This window comes from Hevea brasiliensis, chromosome 2 (genome assembly GCF_030052815.1).
Source record: "Hevea brasiliensis isolate MT/VB/25A 57/8 chromosome 2, ASM3005281v1, whole genome shotgun sequence".
NCBI lineage: Eukaryota > Viridiplantae > Streptophyta > Magnoliopsida > Malpighiales > Euphorbiaceae > Hevea > Hevea brasiliensis.
Window position 1 is genome coordinate 10671852 of NC_079494.1, and position 21325 is coordinate 10693176.

The 21325-nt window shown below is 33.7% G+C and overlaps 1 protein-coding gene across 1 annotated transcript; it reads right to left on the bottom strand.

The window, feature by feature from the left end:
- Positions 1 to 16604: 16604 nt before the first annotated feature.
- On the bottom strand, positions 16605 to 20923 carry LOC131177885 (uncharacterized). Its single transcript, XM_058143053.1, has 3 exons — positions 20803 to 20923; positions 20509 to 20704; positions 16605 to 17079 (listed from the first exon to the last, which is right to left on the bottom strand). The coding sequence occupies exons 1-3, from the start codon at positions 20921 to 20923 to the stop codon at positions 16605 to 16607; spliced, it is 792 nt and encodes a 263-aa protein (XP_057999036.1).
- Between the last annotated feature and the right edge of the window lie 402 nt (positions 20924 to 21325).

The following is a 21325-nucleotide window of genomic DNA, read 5'->3' on the forward strand; positions in this document are numbered from 1 at the left end:
TGAATCCTTCCCAAAATCTTACTTTTTATATTTTATATGCTCTTTGGTTCAAGGGAGAGTCCTTCTTTGAACCCTCCCTAAATGTACATTTGTAAAATGCAAAACTTTTTATATTCTTGGATTCAAGGAATTCTTCCCCTAAACCTATATCTATAATTTTATTAAATATAATACTCTTTTATGTTTGGACACAAAGGGGAGTCCTATTTAGAACCTTTTTCCAAATTTTAACCCAAAGCATCCCTTTGTTATTTTGTTTAACTCATATCCATCACCTTTCGAATTAATTTAAATTTTTGTTTTTAAATAATAATACATAAATATTGGTTTCAACTTTAAATATAATCTAAAATTTATCTAATTAAGTATACAAATAGGATAGTAATTTATTGTTTTTTTTAATTTAAAATTTAGGAATTGGTTGGAACTTTTTTTTTTTTTTAAGGAAAGAGATGCATGTATAGTTGTGCAGAGCAATATGGCATTTCTATGCAGGTTATCTCGAAAATGACTTTCTGTGAATCTATAAGTAATAAATGCATCAATAATTTAAATTGAATCAATATGACCAAAAAAGGTAACAGTTAATTATACCGATGATGGAACTTTAATTCATTGACTGAAAATCCTCGTTCATGAATCAAACTCCCTAGGTTTTAATCGACACACTCCCTTTTTGAATTGAAGTCTCAAGCGAAGAGAGTGAAAATCTAAGTCCATCTTAATTCAATTTTATCAACAATTTTTTATCATATAAGTATCGTGTACGCATCTTTTTATGAAATGTTCTTTGCACACATATCACCCTCTATTATTTGGACACCGATGATGAGATTAATGATGGGTAAATTGAGAGTTGTCATTACTCATAATAATTCTTTATGAACTAAATGATACCTTTTTTAAAATTAGAGTCCTAATTTTGAGAAGGGAGGAATTTGATAAATAATTAAATAAAGTCAAAATTCATTTTTAATTGAGTTAAAATTCATTTTTAAGGCCATCTCACTTACTCTTGTATTTGGCTTACCCTAATTGTGATACGTTTAGTGTCCATACACTTATGCATTTTATCTTTTATATGGCAAATACAAGGAACCGATATTATAATTTAAACTCTAATAAAATTATTGGCATTAATTATAGGGAGTACATCTTTAAATCCATCTACCCAATTAAGGGATGATGTGGGTTGCCTAATACCTTCCCCACATGTTTACAGACCCCGAACCCTGTATCTTTATACTAGAAGTGGAAAACATTCTTTTCTAAATTTTTAAAAAATTGGAAGTTTTTTTTAATTTTTTTCAAAAATTAAAGTGGCGACTCCTCACTTTCCACTTTAGTGAAAATTGCCTGGCGACCGCAATATCCCTTGCGACACACACCCTTAACTACATTTAGGCTATCGCATTTGAAAATAGCTCTCAAAATACCACCTAATTTAGCCATCCTTAAATCTTCTAAAATAGCCCATAACTTGACAACTAGGATTGAGCATCTACCCTAGTTTGCAAACTAATTCAATGCCTTAAATTGTCCTTAAGTAGCCATCTCCATAAGCAAGCTTGTCCCCTCCTTTTAGTAGCGTCTGTGTTAAATTTAAATTAGCCCTATAGAGGAGCTATGCTAAAAATCCATAATGTCTCCTTCCTCATATAAGAACTCATACTTGTATCTAAATCCTTTGAAGCTCGTCCAAACTCCCAAGCAGTACCAAGGACATCTTGTACTATGGCATCAACTTCCATGTAATCATGGTTAAGTAGAGCATTGTTTTTACATACCTAAAGCCTCTAACACGTAACACCAAATAACAAAGGCCACAAAATACCCTTAATTAACCACATCATTAATCCACAACAAATTGATCACAATCTAATTAGAGACTTAGGTTTGGCAATCCTTAAAGGTCGACCACTTAGTAGCTGGAATAAGTCCATACCAAATTGGAATTGTAAACACAATCATACAAGGCATACAGGCTAGACTTTGCATGCCCTATGCATAATTCACAATCATTGAGCTACATCAATGAATGATGTGGTGCTCTTGTAAAAAAATACATATTATTATGAAATCCTTAAAAAAATGTATTTACTAATTTTTTTTTTTAAATTGAGATGTAAATTTGAGAATTAAGAATTGCAAATGATAGCATAATGCCCAATATGGTTAACCTAGTTAGTAAGAATAGGAGCTCCCCTTCTTTATCAATAAGGTTTTTTACTCTATTAATGAGCACTCTATGAATATTTATCCTAAATGCACTAAACTGATGTGAGGAAGTGTGTCTTTAAAATTATTCAAAAATTCCAACTTCAAGTTGGTAGAGTAGAGAGAGAGGTCATCTAGGCTTCCAATCTTCGGAAAGACAGATGGCGGTGCTGACTACCCAAGTGAAATCTTGTCATGCTTCACTATTCGGCTCTTACGAATAGATTAAGCCAAAATTTGATAGCCTAGAGAGGTGTTGACCCCGTGTAGCTCAAAATGAGCATTGATTTTGATGATAACAAAACTCAAATAGAATCTATCTAACTCAACTTTAAAGTGATGTGTAGATTATTTCTCTTATTCATAAAGAATCTTTGAAGTTGCATCTAAGGAGGAAGAATACTCAAATGCATCTCAAGACAAATCCAAGATGAGAAAGAACAAGATTATGAAAGCTAAGACTCAAAGTAAAGGTATGAAAGTCATAGAGTTAGAAATTGAGTCTTAGGACTTGTGTAAAAAGAATGAATGAAAGTTTAGTCAAATGGAGCTCAAAATTAAATTTTTCTTTTAATTATTTTATAAAATTTTCTCTCATCATGACCTTGGATGTTACTATTGGAATATATTTTTTTTCTTAAGGTCAAAATCAAATTTTTTAAATATTACAATTTGAGACAGGCAACTGGTAAATTAGTTTGCTAACTTGTTTGCTAAAATATTAGTTTGCTAATGTGTTTGCTAAAATATTAGTTTGCTAACTGGTTTACTACTATCGCTAAAATTTTATTAGTTTGCTAAATGATCAAAGTTGCTCAACTTCGCACAAAAAGACAAAATAACGGCTATTTGCCTAGAACAGAGTGTATAATGTTCCAAAAAGGTTTCAAATGGTTTAAAATGATTTGGGACTATAAATACACCTTCTTTACTTCATTTTATTTTTGATAAAAGCTTACATTTGCACTCTAATCTTGATTTTTCATTTATTGCTTTCATTCAAGAGCTTTAAAGTGTTTGAGCTACCATTGGCAAATCAACTCATCTCTTCTTTATAGTTTGATTTGTATTAAGTGAGAGTGAGTATTAAAACATTAAATTGCATTTAAGAGAGGTTGTACAAGCACCTATTGAAGCTTGAGAGTGTGAGTGCTTGAGATAGCACTTGTCAAGGGCTCAAGCTACCTTGGTAAAAGCTTGGTGTTGAAAAAGTTGTAAAGGGCTTTTGGTCTCTTGCCTTTAAAAGAGCAAATAGTGGAGAGAAGACTCAAAGAGGGTTCTTTGAGAGAGTGGATGTAGGCTAGTTAAGCCGAACCACTATAAAAATCATTGTGTTTGATCTCTCTAACCTTAATCTCCTTACTTTTGTGTAATTTAATTTCTATGCATGATATTGAGTGTTGATTGAATAGATTGAGTTGATATACTTGAGGATATATTGAGTAGGTTGAGAAATTAGTAGAATATTTTGCAATGCATGTTATGTTAAAAATAACTATAAATATTGATTGAAGCTTGAATTGCAATTTAGGGACACATTATTGAAACACATATCACTTCCATTATATATAAAGGAGCCTCTAGTTAAACAAAGCCATAATTTTTCATTAGGCTACAAGCAAGAGCCGAAAAATTGTTTAAGTCCAATTCACCCCCCCTCTTGGACTATTTTTGGGACAACAAATTGGTATCAGAGCTTGTCTCTCTTACTTAGGGTGTTACAACCTTGGAGTGATCCATAATGGCTGGTTCATCTAGCAACACTGCCGGTATACCCGCACCACTAGCTGAAGGCTACTCAATTACTAGACCACCACTCTTCAATGGCACTATTTATTCATTTTGGAAAGTAAGAATGAGAAATTTCATACAATCTGTAGATATTGATGCATGGAGAATTATTAAAAATGGTCCACATGTTTTTCAAAAGAATGGTCAAGGAACTACAAAAGTACCAAAACATGAAGATGAATATGATGACAATGATTGGAAGAAAATTTCTATAAATGCTAAAGCTATTAATATTTTGCATTGCTCACTTGACCTTAATGAATACAATCGTGTTTCAGGATGTCAATTTGCTAAGGAAATTTGGGATAAGCTTGAGGTCACTTATGAAGGAACTGATGTCGTCAAAGAGTCCAAAGCAAACCTCCTTATCTGAGATTATGAGCTGTTCGAAATGAAGCCAGGAGAATCAATTGCGGATATGAGTACAAGGTTTACCGATCTTGTAAATCTTCTCAAAGCACTTGGTAAAAGATTTGAGGAAGCCGAACTTGTGAAGAAAATTCTTAGATCACTTCCAAAATCTTAGGAAGTAAAGACTACAGTTATCCAAGATACCAAGGATTTTAAAACATTCACCTATGATGAACTCATTGGATCTCTCATTGCACATGAGATGGTATATAAGAAAGATGAAGATGAAAATGAGCAAAAGAAGAAGAAAAGCATTGCTCTCAAGTCAAATAAGGATGAAGATAAGAAGAAAGGAGTTGTATTCAAAGTTGACTCAAGTGACAACTCAAGTGCTTCAAGTGATGATGATGATGAAATGGCTATGCTTGCAAGAAAATTCAAAAGAGCTTTCAAGAAGAGAGGAAGTAAACACAAGAAATTCTTGAAAAAGTATACTCCCAAGGATAAACATTTTAAGGATTCAAAAGAAGAAGTTGTATGTTATGAGTGTCACAAACCTGGACATATCAAGTCCAAATATCCATTACTCAAAAAGAAGAAAGGAAAAGAAGATAAGAGCAAGAAAGCTATGAAAGTTGTATAGAGCAACAGTGAAGAATCTTCAAATGATGAATCAAGTGACAAGGAGACTGCTCACCTTTGTATGATGGCATTTGAAGAGAAAGTTGAGAGTTCACAAAAGGAAGAAGAAAGTGACAATGAGGTAAACTCTTATGAACCTCCTAATGTAGAAGAACTTGAACTTGCATTTGCTAAAGTATATGATGAATATAGAAATTACAAGAGAAAGTGTACTAAAATGAATTTAGAAATTGAATCATTGAGATCACAAAATATTGCCATGTCCAATGTGTATAAAGAAAATGAATTTTATAAAGGACAAATTGCCTTGTTTAAAAAACTAGATTTAGAGTTGAAAATCTCAAAAGAAACTTGTGAAATGCTCATTGAGAAAAATAAAGTTTCTGAAGCTAAAATAGAATCTTTGACAAATGATTTGGCAAAATTTACAAAAGGAAAAGAAACTCTAGATGTACTTTTTAGAAACCAAAGAATTTCAAATGAAAAATATGGAATTGGTTTTGATGGTTTCATGAACTATGGCAAATACAAGAATTATTTCATTAAGCATCTACATCCTCCTTGCCTAATATCACATGTTATTATTGCAATAAAAGAGGTCATATGATTAGTTCTTGTGCACTTAGGAAGGATCTTCTTAAGGTAAAGAAGGTATGGGTACCAAAGGGAACTTTCCCTAAGGTCATTAACCCCCAAGGACCCAAAGTTGCTTGGGTACCTAAAGCTAAATGATTAAATTTCAGGTTTGTTTCAAAGGGATGAAGGAAAGTGAAAAATGGTATATAGATAGTGGTTGTTCAAAGCACATGACCGGTGAAAAGGACAAGTTTTCAAAAATCACAATGGAAGATGGAGGACATGTGAAATTTGGAGATAAAGGAAAAGGAAAAATAATTGGAAATGGCACAATTGGAACCAAACCTTGCATTGAAGATGTGTCGCTTATTGAAGGCTTGAAATACAACTTGCTAAGTGTAAGCCAACTTTGTGATAAAGGTTTTGAGATAAAGTTCACTTCTTCTCTTTGTATAATCAATGACTTAGATAATGACACATTGTTCATTGCCAATAGATCTAATAATGTTTACTTGCTTGACATGAATAACTTTGAAACTAATCATGGTACATGTCTAGTATCTTTTGATAATTCTAGTTATTTATGGCATAGAAGATTAGGTCATGCAAGCATGCATACACTCTCAAAATTGTCTAAGAAAGAACTTGTTAATGGTCTTCCTAAGATTAATTATGAAAATGAATTTCAATGTAGGGCATGTGCACTAGGAAAGTAGACTAGAGCATCTTTTAAATATAAAAATATTGTGTCAACCACTAGGCCATTAGAATTGCTTCATCTTGATTTATTTTGACCCGTATCTCCTACTAGTCTGGGTGGAAAGATATATGCTTTAGTTATTGTTGATGACTATTCAAGATATACATGGACATTCTTACTTGCTCACAAAGATGAAACTTTTGAGAAATTCACCTCTTTCAGTAAAATGGTTCAAAATGAAAAAGGTTTTTGCATCACATCTATAAGAAGTGATCATGGAACTGAATTTGAAAATCATTCATTTGAAAAATATTGTGATAAACATGGAATCAACCATAATTTTTCAGCTCCTAGAACTCCACAACAAAATGGAGTTGTAGAAAGGAAAAATAAGACTTTGTAAGAAATGACTAGAACCATGTTGAATGAAAATAATTTGCCAAAGTATTTTTGGGCTAAGGCTATTAATACTTCTTGCTATGTGTTGAATAGAATTTTGATAAGACCAATTTTGAAAAAGACCCCCTATGAGCTTTGGAAAGGAAGAAAACCAAATATCTTATATTTCAAAGCATTTGGTTGTAAGTGCTATATTTTAAATAAAAAGAAGGATAACTTGAAGAAATTTGATGCCAAATCCGATGAAGGAATCTTTCTTGGGTATTCAATAAAGAGTAAAGCATATAGGGTGTTTAATAGAAGAACGTTAGTTATTGAGGAAAATATTCATGTTTTATTTGATGAGGCTAACCCTTCTATTAGAAGGAAAAATGTTTTTGATGATAATAATGAGCAGGTGTTTGGAAAAGAAAATATAATATCAAGTCAAGAAATGGAACAAATTGATGACAAAGATGAAGAAACTCAAGGAGATACCACAATAGACGTCCATAATGCCAACAATGATCAAATCAATGAAGAAATGCCAATTTAGAAGAATTACAAGTGAATGAGCCCCAACATGAAGATTTACCTAAAGAATGGAGATTTCATAGAAATCATCCCCAAAAAGACATCATTGATGATCCATCTCAAAGGATGATGACTAGAGCACAATTGAGAAGATATTTTGGTAATGTTGCCTTTGTTTCACAAATTAAACCTAAATGTTTTGAAGAAGCTCAAAATGATGAAAGTTGGATTCTTGCCATGCAAGAAGAACTAAATCAATTTGAGAGAAATAAAGTTTGGAATTTGGTGCCTAAACCAAAAAATCATTCAATTATTGGTACTAAATGGGTTTTTAGAAACAAAATGGATGAAAAAGGCAATGTTGTTAGAAACAAAGCTAAACTAGTGGCTCAAGGCTACAACCAAGAGGAAGGGATTAATTTTGATGAAACCTTTGCTCCGGTTGGTAGAATTAAAGCTATTAGAATGTTGTGTGCCTTTGCATGTTACAAGGATTTTATGCTTTATCAAATGGATGTCAAGAGTGCATTTTTAAATGGTTATATTGATGAGGAAGTATATGTTGCACAACCTCTGGGTTTTGAAAATCATGAGCATCCAAATCATGTTTATAAGCTTACTAAAGCTTTATATAGTTTAAAACAAGATCCTAGAGCATTGTATGAAAGGCTTAGTAAATTCCTTTTGCAAAATGATTTGCAAAGAGGCAAAGTGGACATAACACTTTTTGTTAAGAAGCATCATAATGATATGCTCATTGTGCAAATTTATGTTGATGATATAATCTTTGGTGCTACTAAAGAATCTCTTTGCAAGAAATTTTCTGAGATTATGCAGAATGAATTTGAGATGAGCATGATGGGGGAGCTCACATTCTTCCTTGGACTTCAAATTAAGCAAATAAAAGATGGCATCTTCATAAATCAATCAAAGTACATCAAAGATATGTTGAAGAAATTTAAAATGGAAGATTTGAAGAGCATGGGCACTCCTATGAGTTCAACAATTAAAATGGACAATGATGAAAAAGGTAAAGAAGTAGATACAAAGCTTTACAGAGGTATGATTGGCTCTCCTTTGTACCTTACTGCATCTAGACCAGACATACATTTTAGTGTTTGCTTGTGTGCAAGATTTAAATCATGTCCAAAAGAATCCCATCTAAGTGCAGTTAAAAGAATATTCAAATACCTCATTGGCACGCACTCAATTGGTTTATGGTATCCAAAATGTGAATCATTTAATCTTGTTGGTTATAGTGATTCAGATTTTGCTGGAAGTAGATTGGATAGAAAAAGTACTTCAGGTACTTGTCAATTTCTTGGTCTTGCACTAGTTTCTTGGCACAGTAAGAAACAATCTTCAGTAGCTCTGTCTACAACTGAGGCAGAATATATAGCTGCTGGTAGTTGTGTTGCTCAAATTTTATGGATGAAACAACAATTAGAAGATTTTGGTTTAAAATATAATCTTGTTCCAATTAGGTGTGACAACACAAATGCCATAAACTTGATCAAGAATCTAGTCCAACATTCAAGAACAAAACATATTGAGATTAGATATCATTTTATTAGAGATCATGTTCAAAATGGAGATATCAAAATTGAATTTGTGGCCTTTGAAAATCAACTTGCTGATATTTTTACAAAACCACTTAATGAGGAAACTTTTTGTAAAATTAGAAGGGAAATTGGCATGAGCGAACCACTTGTTTGAAATTTAATTTAATATATCTGCATATTATCCAATGTGTGAGTAATTTGCTGTGATATAAATTTGCTGAGAAACCTCTAAATAACATTAGCTAACTTATTTGTGTACTCGAGAAATTAGTTTACTAAGTTGTATGCTAATGTTGCGTGACTAAAATTAGTTTGCTGTATCGTGTACTGTTCAAATTTCAAACCAAAAAGTGATTGTGCTTTGAATTCTCTACGCGCCAATCAATGCTCTTACCTATTCACATTTTCCTTGCTGTGTCAGATATATATAGATATATATATATATAGAGATAGATAAATACATTTGAAATAAAAATAAAATTCAGATAAGGTACACTAGAAGAGGAAAAGCGCGGGACTCAAGAAATATTAACCACTGCTACACGAAACCGTCACCCATTAAATTTTTTTTAATACCCGACTCTCTCTCTCCTCTGCATTGGTTTACGGCATTACTCTCCCAAATTTTCTTGCCATTAACATTGACCCATATTCATCAGAATGCCTATCTCACTCTCCAATCATCAATTAAATCTCTCATCTCTCTTTCATTCCTCACTGCACCAAAAGCCATTTTAAAATTCCCCATTCTTCATTGCCTTTGGTTCCCCATCTATGGCTCGCACCAAACGAAAAACTCCTGCTACTGCTGCTTCATCGTCCTCCCCACCATCTGAAGAACTCCCTGTTGCCACATTAAGGAAGAAATTGAAGGAAAAGAAGAAAACACCAGAAACTGAATCGACTAGTGTATCCTCTGACCCATCTAAGGTAGTCGAACCTGCTGTGACAGCACCAGAAAAGAAAAAGGGAAGAAAAATGCGTGGGATTGATACTCAACGCAAAAAGGGTGCTGTAAAATCTTCGAGTTCTGTTGACAAAGCGTTGCTTGATTATAAGTTTATTAAATGGGATAATTTTGATCAGGTAAATTTTCAATTCAAGGAACTCTTTGAATTTCAAGAATGGATGAACATTTGTGAATGCACTAATGCTTATTACCCTAGATTAGTCCAAGAATTCTATAGAACTCTAAGAATAGTTGATGAAGAAGACAGATTTGAAGTCTCCTTGAATGATAGTGCGTATGTCATTTCTGTTGAGTTGATTACTAAGGTTTTAAAATTGCCGAATGATGGAAATAAATTCTCTACTCATAGAGATGTTGCTAGAGTTCCAAGCTTTAATTTGGCTGAATTTGAAAATGAAGTCTTTCCTGCCAACACTGCCACTAGTGAAAAGTCCACTAGTACAAAAGCTTTTCAGCACATTAAGATTATTCACATTATGGTGAATTATATTTTTGTCCTAAATCTGGCAGCTATGGATATTTGAGTTACTTGGATATGTGCATCATGTAGCATATTGTTAACAGAGTAAGAATGAATTTGGCATATCTGATTTTCAAGAATATGTGTAAAGCTTATGGGATTGGTAAATTGCCTTATGCACATCTCCTGACTGCCTTGTTTAAAGAATTGGATATAAGTGTCTCTAAGGAGAGTTCTAGGAAAGATTTGATAGTGCTTAGAGAAATTCATTCTGATACTGATGGAAGAAAGAAACGTTTTGAAAAAGTGGATCTTCTTCAGCTAAAGTTGATTCAGATTCTCAAAGTGAGATTATGAGTGAGCTTCAAGGGCTAAGAACTTCTATTAGTGAGAAATTCAGTACAACAAATCAGTCTATTGAACTTCTGAGAAAATTTGTAGATGTTGTTGATTACAAAGTGAGTCATTTGCTTACCCAAAATGAGGAGTTAAAGAAATAGATTGCAGATCTTCAGCAGGTAAGGAAAACTGGTTTCACAACCAAAGTTGAGACTGATATACCTGCAAGTGATTCTTCTCCTCCTGCTACTCATGTTTCTGCTCATGGTAATGTTGAGTGTGGAGGTACTGGGCTTGGTAAGTCTAATGCTGCTGTGGAACATGAAAGTGAATAGGTTGTGGAACCTGAAGTTGAACCTGCAGCTGAAGCCCCTGTTGAGCATATTAGTGAACAGGTTGTAGAACCTGTAAATCAGCTAGCTGTTGAACTTGAGAGTGAACAAATTATGGACCCTGCAGTTGAATCTACATAGCAAAAGGAAGCCTCTCTAAAGGATCAACAAAAGAGTGCTCCATCTCAACCTTGTGCAGTTGTCGCACCTCCAGCCAAGAAAGGTAAAAAAAGATCTAAGTCTACAGTGTCTAATCCATACCAGACTCTAGCTGCTGCCCTTCAAACCCCATCTGATGAAGATGAGCCACAGGAGCATGAGCATTTAGTTGACCAAGGCTCTCAGCCACCTGCTGCTAAACCTTCCAGGAAGAAGATGGTGCCTTCCAAAGCTATTCGAAGGAGCAAAAGACTTAATGATTAGAAAATAATCTGCATTTTTAGTTTCCTATCTGCATTTTTAGTTTACTAGTATGTTTACTACTATTGTTGACTGTTCTTTTCGTTTGCTACTGTTTACTTTACTGCTTTTAAGTTTAGGCTAACTTGATTCTTTTTGGATTAATATCTCCTGTTTCCTTTTTGGATGATAACAAAAAGGGGAGAATGGAATGGATATGTGCTTATACTTTGAAAATGGAAGTATGTTTATGTGCAAATTATTAAGTTTAACATTTTGCATATTGAAATTGTGAATATCTTATGAACATGCTTTGTAGCATAAATTCAGGGGGAGTTTTGTATAGTTGACAATATTTTTTTTAACTTGTGTGCATATATTTAGGGGGAGTATTTTCTGCATACTAACTTGCTTGGATATAGATAAACTTACGCACACTTTTATTTATTCTTGATTGATGATTCAATTGAGTTTTATCATCATCAAAAAGGGGGAGATTGTTGACCCCGTGTAGCTCAAAATGAGCATTGATTTTGATGATAACAAAACTCAAACAGAATCTATCTAACTCAACTTTAAAGTGATGTGTAGATTCTCTCTTATTCATAAAGAATCTTTGAAGTTGCATCTAAGGAGGAAGAATACTCAAATGCATCTCAAGACAAATCCAAGATGAGAAAGAACAAGATTATGAAAGCCAAGACTCAAAGTAAAGGTATGAAAGTCATAGAGTTAGAAATTAAGTCTTAGGACTTGTGTAAAAAGAATAGATGAAAGTCTAGTCAAATGGAGCTCAAAATTAAATTTTTCTTTTAATTATTTTATAAAATTTTCTCTCATCATGACCTTGGATGTTACTATTGGAATATATTTTTTTCTTAAGATCAAAATCAGATTTTTTAAATATTACAATTTGAGACAGGCAACTGGTAAATTAGTTTGCTAACTTGTTTGCTAAAATATTAGTTTGCTAATGTGTTTGCTAAAATATTAGTTTGCTAACTGGTTTACTACTGTTGCCAAAATTTCATTAGTTTGCTAAATGATCAGAGTTGCTCAACTTCGCACAAAAAGACAAAATAACGGCTATTTGCCTAGAACAGAGTGTATAATGTTTCCAAAAGGTTTCAAACGGTTTAAAATGATTTGGCACTATAAATACACCTTCTTTACTTCATTTTATTTTTTATGAAAGCTTACATTTGCACTCCAATCTTGATTTTTCATTTATTTCTTTCATTCAAGAGCTTTAAAGTGTTTGAGCTAAGTGAGAGTGAGTATTAAAACATTAAATTGCATTTAAGAGAGGTTGTACAAGCACCTATTGAAGCTTGAGAGTGTAAGTGCTTGAGATAGCACTTGTCAAGGGCTCAAGCTACCTTGGTAAAAGCTTGGTGTTGAAAAAGTAGTAAAGGGCTTTTGGTCTCTTGCCTTTAAAAGAGCAAATAGTGGAGAGAAGACTCAAAGAGGGTTCTTTGAGAGAGTGGATGTAGGCTAGTTAAGCCGAACCACTATAAAAATCATTGTGTTTGATCTATCTAACCTTAATCTCCTTACTTTTGTGTAATTTAATTTTTATGCATGATATTGAGTGTTGATTGAATAGATTGAGTTGATATACTTGAGGATATATTGAGTAGGTTGAGAAATTAGTAGAATATTTTGCAATGCATGTTATGTTAAAAATTACTATAAATATTGATTGAAACCTGAATTGCAATTTAGGGACACATTATTGAAACACATATCACTTCCATTATATATAAAGGAGCCCCTAGTTGAACAAAGCTACAATTTTTCGGATTAAGCTACAAGCAAGAGCCGAAAAATTATTTAAGTCTAATTCACCCCCTTCTTGGACTATTTTTGGGACAATAAGGTCAACACAGGACCTCCAAGCATTGGACTGGAAGAAGTTGAAGGTGCCACATTCTTATTGGTCGATTGAGTCGGGCCAGGAGGTGATCCTACAATGGTTGGGGCGGTCAGCACTTTAGGAGGAGCTGGTGCATCGATCCTTGGTTTTTTGGACGGATCAGTGCAGGTCAGTTCTGCTGCTCTTTTCTTCTTTAACTCCTTAATGAGCCGAGCAATCTATTGTTTCTTTTTCCCTATCATATCTACACAAACAGAATAGTTAATAAGTACCATAGTTCGAAGGTTAGGGACATAGTTTAGTACCAATGGCTGAGCCAAAGTCAGCTATTTCCAGTGGAGTATCTATTTTAGCAATATATGCACTAAACCATCGACTTAGTTCGGCCTTCACCACATTGGCTACTCTAAAATGCTCTCACTTTTGTTGCTCCTTCAGTTCTACTACGGATATGTCCTCAGAAAGGTTGAGGCTCAGAGTCTTCTCTATTTTTTCGGCTTGATAATTTCCAGTTTCGAGGGATTCCTTCCCAACTGTTTCTTTCTTTGCAGCATAACACTTTCCATTTCTTCAAAGACAAGGGAAAATCTACGAATAGTTGGCAGTTTGGCTAGGCTTGAAAAAACCAAAAATCATCTTTCTTTTTGGCTTCTATATTCTTTCGGGTGCCTAGCCAATATAGCCTAGCGAGCACTTTTTCGTAGCAGATAGGTGCTTGGCTTGGGGAATTTTGACAAAAAAGGTGTAATAAAAAAAAATTATACCAAAAAATGTGAGTTTGAAAGTAATTACCAAAAAGGGGTGAATTACGCTGAGTTGGACAAGTTGAGTGTGGGACGCTAGCTATAATAGCGTTTTTAAGGTTTGGACGCTATTTATAATAACGTCCGCATCAAAAATTTTAAAGGAAAGCTGGACACTATTTTGAATAGCGTCCAGCTTTCCTTTAAATAATAAAAAATTAATTAAAAAAAATTTAAAGGTTGGACCTACTTACAGTAGCGTCCAACTTTTTTTTTTAATTTTTAATTATTATATATATATTAAATAAAATATAAATATTATTTTAATAAATAAGATTATAATATTTAATATTATATATTATAATATTTTTATTATAAATATTATTTTTTAATTTAAAATTAAATTAAAATTTAATAAAATAAAAAATTAAAATTAAAAAAATAAATAATTAAAAAGATTTAAGAAATATATTATAATAATTAATATTATATATTATAATATTTTTATTTTATAATAAAATTTAAAAAAATAAAAAATATTATAATATATAATATTAATTATTATAACTTTATTTATTAAAATAATATTTTTAATTTATTTCAAATATAAAATAAAATAATTAAAATTTTAAAGAAAAGTTGTACAGTAGCGTCCAACTTTTCTTAAATCTTTTTAATTATTTATTTTTTTAATTTTAATTTTTTATTTTATTAAATTTTAATTTAATTTTAAATTAAAAAATAATATTTATAATAAAAATATTATAATATATAATATTAAATATTATAATTTTATTTATTAAAATAATATTTATTTTTTATTTTAAATATATATAATAATTAAAAATTAAAAAAAAAAGTTGGATGCTACTATAAGTAGCGTCCAACCTTTAAATTTTTTTTATTAATTTTTTATTATTTAAAGGAAAGCTGGACGCTATTTTGAATAGTGTCCAGCTTTCCTTTAAAATTTTTGATGCGAACAATAGCGTCCGGATCTTAAAAACGCTATTATAACTAGCGTTCCGTACTCAGCTCGTTAAGTTCAGCGTAATTCACCCCTTTTTAGTAATTACTTTCAAAATCACCTTTTTTTGTATAATTTTTTTTTTATTACACCTTTTTAGTCAAAATCCCTGGCTTGGCACATTGCTCAGAAACCTACGAGCAGACGCCAGGAGTTTGGATGAAGCTGGGTAATGGATAGTTGGGTTAAGCTAAAGAGCATACATTGTTCTCGATTTTTGAACCTGCAAAACATACACAAATTGTGATGCTTGCCCAAAGTTACAAAAAAAAAAAAATAAAGCTTTTGGATTTTTTTTTTCAAGGTGAGTTAACCAACTGCTAATATCATATGAACTGTAATTATAAGCCACTAGTAGATATACTCAATTTTTGTAGCTATAATTTTATTACTTTTACATTATTTTTTTTTCATCTTGAACTTTAAACAGAAAATTTGTAGCATTTTTAACAATTTCATAGTGCTCCATGTTGAAGAAAATTAAATAATTTCACTTAGCAAAAGAAGAATAAGAGAAAGAAAGTAGGCTTAGGAAACAACATTGAGTTTTTCTGGACAACACTCAAACAGGCCAATTTTCAGAAGTAAAAAGGCTTTTGGGTCACTTAATCATAAGCTGAAATTCCTCATCAAGTCTATTGTGGAACTCTCAACTCTGTGTTGTAACTTATGAGCACCGAGTAGATTGCCGCCCTTGTTATTTCTGCAAACTCCCTTCACCCTTTCTTTTGATTAATCACCCTTTTTACTACCATCCTGCTTATTTAATTTAAGCAAGGTAATGAATTTGAACATATTATAAAGCCAGTAATCAAAAGTTTCAATGTGCATCTTTTTCCATCACATGTCAAAATGTGCTAACAATTATTCGAATTTTTAACATGTTTTATTACTATTATTTTTTTTTTTTTATTCTCGTAAAATAAACCTTAGCAAAAACTCTTCATGTCTTGATACTGAGCATTTTATTACTATTCCTCAATGTTCTGTGGGCAGGAATGCCAATAAATGTTTTGGGTCTAGGTGAAGGTACACCATTTACATCTCTTTGCTCTAGGCAAAATATCTAGTTAATCTATCTCAGGAAATTCTGAATGTTTTAGATCCCTGAATAAACAATCTTGTTCAAAGAGTAAATTGGAATTGGGACTTTGCTTCTTAATAGTTGGCGGCTGCAGGGCCTTGGCAGGGGCTTTTGCACTGGCTTGGCTTTGGTAGTCAGCATAGGTCATCTAGGGTCACATTCCAGGGCATAGAATTTGGTGGAAAGGAAGATGGTGATGGCGGTGAGTCTAAAGATCTGTTGAGAAGCACACGGGAAGTTCGTGCATCTTAATAGCTTTTCACTTGGTCTTTCCATTTTCCTCTTAATGGAGGCGGCTCTCTGTAGCAAGTCCATGGTGTTGGATTTGAATTGTTAGATATTGTATAAATCTCTCGACTTTCGTTTTGTGTCTGCTGTTGGGTTTCAGCATCCCATCATTCATCCATTAAGATGAAAAACATAAAAACAATCGATGAACAACCCCAATTTTTTCGGATAAAATACAATTTAGAATAGAAGTTCCATTTCAAGCAAATATCCTAACATTAACAACACAAGTAGATACGTTCAATAATATCATGAGATCTTTCGACATGAATAAAGTCAACTACAACTCAGGACGCAAGGATGTCATTCTGCACATCCATGTGTAAACTGACCATTCACCTGTGACAGAATTTAGGGCGAACAGAAATTACACCTGGCCTTGCTTCATCAAAGTCATATCTGTTTTCACTAAGGAAACTTCTCACCGCTGTTGGGAGTACAGCTTGACCTCTACTGTGATTGCCTACACCTGTAATTACTTGTAATGATGCTGTTCTTTGCCTAAATCTCGTCTGTTGTTTGTCCAAGTTCTCCACGTCTATGCTAATAAAGGGCCCATAGGATACTGGTTGATTCTTTAGAAGGGTCTCAATTTTGTTCAGATGTGTTTGCAAGGCTTTAATAGCCTCTGCTGCGTGAAGACCATGCAAATCCAACGTCCATGGATCATTTTCACTATTTCTTATGCTCAAAATTTCCTTAGCTGCCTTAGCATTGAGTCTTTCTGCATCCAACCATTCTTTACGAGCCTTTGATGAGTGCTGGTGGGCAGAAAAATGATCTCCTCTCAGAAAGGCATTAGTGGCTGCCCTGGAGTGTGACACCCCTTACCCGACTACAGTGTAGCCGAGCATGTTCTGCCACTCAGTGTGCCGAACACTCTATTTTATCTTAATTCATTTTTATTCTTCCTTTTGAATATAACTTGTGAAATATAATTCATTTATTGAAATAATTTATTTGAGGTTCCGAAAATTTTATGGAAAATCCGGCAGAGTACCGGCTAAAAATGGAGAAAACAGTTCTTTGGAACCTGTGAAAAACACTTCCAATATTCACATTCAATCATTTCCAAACTCCAATATCAAAATCTCATCAATATTTCTCAATTTCAGTTCTCAACATTTGTCAACCATTCATTTCTCAATCATTCATCCATCTCATATGATACCATGCATATATCATAGATAAACATTCACTTTTCCATTTACAACCACACTTTTCATTATTTACATGAATATCAAAATATATTACATAAGTTCAAATACATATGAGAAAATAAAATCAATTACAAAATACCAAAATGACATCTAGCGTCCTACCAATGCACTGCTGACAGTGAGGTGACACAGACACTATGCAGAACTGTGAACTGCCTTACCGAATTTGTGATCTACTGGCCCTCTATCCAATCTTCAGTACCTACGAGTTGCAAAAGCGACGCGCTAAGCATAAAGCTTAGTGGTGCAAATAATAAAATAGAAAGAAATAATATGCAAATAAAAATCATAATTTCTTAGCCATTGTGTTCATAAGAACTGAATAATTACCAACTTAGTGTTTAGTCGAGGGCTAATTACGTTTTATGATATTAACTTCTTCATGAATTTTAAGTTTCTTTGTATTCTATCGTAATCATTCCTGATATTTAGTTTTCGTATTTTCTTTAACAATCAGTTCAATTACAGTTATACTTTTCCATGCCCAAGTAACCTATACAAATTGACCGGACTGGATAAACGGGTAAACTAGCACGGGTACTGTGTACCTCGTCACACCATCGGTCACAATGTGTCACCCGGTGTGCAAACAGAAAGGCTAATAAGCCATATAAGCAATAAGGCATAAAGCCAAGTAAAACATCATAATCAGTATAGCATAGGCTTATCACATCACAGAATGGCAATGAAGCCATACATCATACGCAGTACTGCTATCAGAACCCTATTGGCATGCCAACCTATCCAAACCAATCACATTAGGCCTACTAGGGCATTTGATACTTTTGAATTCTTCAATTTTTGAATTTCAAGTTTTTATGTCACTATTCACTTCAATAGTCAACAAAAAGTTGACTTTTGCATAGAACATAGGTGCATTGGTTTTAACACTCCCAATGTACCACATTTTGCATTTAAAACTTGTTAGTTTTGGTCACTTTCTCAAAGCTTAGGTCATTTTGGCAAAATTGCCAATTTTCGGTTTTGGTGCTCCGAAGTTGCACTGTTCTATTGGTCGATCTACTGTTGGAATTTGACAAAACTTCCTTCATAGAAAATGTTCCTTATTTTGTCTAGTTGAATTTTTTTTTTGAATCACTCCATTTGGAGTTTTGTAGCTCAAGTTATGGCCAAAATAAGTTTACTGTTCACGCAATCGCTCATGCTACACTTTTGGGTTTTGGCAGATTTTGGTCCAACTTTGGTCAGTAATTTGACCAAATTAAGTTCATAATTTGGTCTAACTTTCTTCATATGAAATGTTCTACTATGCCTTAGGTTTCCATCGGTTCAAGAATCACCTAAATCCGAGTTTTCTAGAGAGAGTTATAGCCATCCAAACATTACTGCTCAAATCAAAATCTGCAGAGTTACAGGTTTGAACAGTGACTGTGATTGCCATTTGGGTTAGGTTCTGGTCATAATTTGGGGTAGGTTTCTTCATGAAAGTTGTTTGTCTATGTCTTAACTTGTTGCTGTAAAAATTTCAGGTCAATTGACCAAATCTACAGTGAGTTATGGCCAAATGAACAGTTACTGTTCATTTGGTCATTCTGCAGGGGCTGTTTGCAGGGTATCCGGATTGGGGCCAAGTTTTGGTCCTCTTGCTTTGGTCTTTTGGACATGGTTTCTTCAGCAAAAATGTGCCATTACAAGCCTAGTTTCATGTCCAATTGGCCAAACACCAATTGGACCAACACAGCCCAAGTTATGGCAGTGCAAGTGGACTGAATTTTCAGTCCCTCTGCTGCTGTCCTAGGGCAGCCTACCTTTTCACTTTGCAATTCTATTTTTCAGTCCAAATTGTGCTTAACTTACCTAAAATGGTCACTAATTGACCATTATAATGTTCTTTAATCAATTCAAATGCCAAGTCCAATTTTTCACTTCTCAAAACCCTAATTCCTATCTCCATTTCACCACATGCTTGAATTTACTAACTAATCCATTTTACTTATATTTATATACTTTAAGCATAATCCCTAGTGCACTCCAAGTCTATTAAAGCACTAATCTTGTTCCTTACTTAGGGGCAGCCGAAATCCATGGGCCACATACACTTAGTTTTTGTTCATTTAAGTCACAAGTTCTTACTCAATTCAAGTTGCTAATCATGAAAGTAAAAAAAAATTTAGGTATCTAATGCACTAACCTCAACTTGAAGAATCTCCAAGCTTGCCAACTTTAATTTCTCTTCTCCCTTTTGCTCCCAAACACCTTATCAAGCTTCTAGAATAAATTTTTGTGTTGAGAACTTGAGGAAATATGGTGGGAGTTTAGGGCTTCATGAGCTTGCCAAGCTCATCAATGGAGGGAGGGGAACATGGGTTTCGGCTGTTTCTTTGGGGAGGGATGGCTGCTCACGTTTTTCTTTTTTTTTTTTTGGTCTTCTTTCATGTCTTTTTAATATTTAGTCAAATGGTACTTAATTGTGATTGGTTAAAATTTTCTTAATGACATCATACTATGTCATTATTTGCATTATTTTGCATTTTCTTTTCTTTTCTTTCACTACTCATTTCCAATTTCATTTTTAGTAATGTTTCTTCATATTTTTTGTCATATTAATTATTTACTCAACTGGACAAGTCGACCAAAAATCACCTCTGAAGGCGAAATGACCAAAATGCCCTCCATTTGGCTTAACGGGTCAAAATCGTCTGTACCGATTGAAAAATTTTTCTAGGTATTTTCTTGGCATTCTAATGCCATGGGAACCTCAGTAACCCTTCTCTGGAGTCCCAAAAATTATTTTACAATTTTTCCCCCGGGTCTAGGGCTCCTCATCGCGAGAACCGGAACTTCCCTCCGGTTACCCATCGCTTGGGCACCAGCTCGTTTTACTTAGTTGTATTTTATTTCTAAAATTTTTACTAAATTTTTCTTATTAATATTTGAGTTAATTATGGTTCCTGAATTTAGTTTAAATATTTTTTTTTTTCGGATGTTCTAGCTGTCCAGACTGACACCGGTCACCGGAACAGTAGAATGTACGGAGTTGCTACGGGGAGGATGTTACATGGAGTGCCAAGCTGTCGACCTCATCATCCTTAGTGCGTTTCTTCGATGGCTCGAGTAAACATCTTGCTCTTCCCACTCAGGCTTAACAGTCAAGGACCTCAACTGCCCTAGAATTGGTTTCTTGTGTGCAGCAGCAGCGTTGGAGAGCCTATGTCCACAGGCAATATGCACATCCTTCAATTGTTTGTGATTACCTTTGAAAGCACCATAAGTGTAGAGCTTAGATCAGCTTTGTCTGCAGCAAGGTCTGAGGTCTGTCCTAACAAAGCAATCTCTTTTCCCCCTTCTTCACATCGAAAATCATCACAATTAGGTAAATTCGTTGCTTCCTCCTTCTCCATAGAGTTGCCAGTAGAAATCATCTCTTCTAACAAAGTTGTGGCCTTATCAATATCATTATTCACAGAGGCCATGATATCCTCGATCAAACTTTCGTCAGTCTAGCTGTGAAGTTCTTTGAGATGTTTGAAGGCAAAATCAAGATCCTTCTCCTCGAGAACCTTAACTAAACCAGAATCACTAACTGGTGTCAATTTATTGCAATTACCATTCTTTGTTATGGGTGGAAAATCTGCAGAATGTAGTAATACGAATGAGAAAGGCCCAGCAGAAAAACCATTATTGTTCTATAGGTTCACACAGGGACGAAGAGAGGTGATGCTAGTGGTTGGCAGGGGTGGAAAAAGATCATCGCTGACTCGTTGAAGTTGAAGACCTTGTTTCTGACGCTGTTTGAGGCCAAAGGCAGCCCAACCTGTGGACTAAACTCTTGCCTGTGAGTTTTTGGCATAAGGCGGGCTTGCAATTGGGTTCAT

What these genes read in the sequence shown, in the direction of transcription:
- LOC131177885 (XM_058143053.1), bottom strand. Translation starts at nt 20,923, where the DNA reads ATGGCCTCTGTGAATAATGATATTGATAAGGCCACAACTTTGTTAGAA. An exon ending in TAATTGTGATGATTTTCGAT is followed by an intron (nt 20,705 to 20,802) that starts GTGAAGAAGGGG and finishes GTGCTTTCAAAG; the next exon opens with GTAATCACAAACAATTGAAG. An exon ending in TCGACAGCTTGGCACTCCAT is followed by an intron (nt 17,080 to 20,508) that starts GTAACATCCTCC and finishes GTCACACTCCAG; the next exon opens with GGCAGCCACTAATGCCTTTC.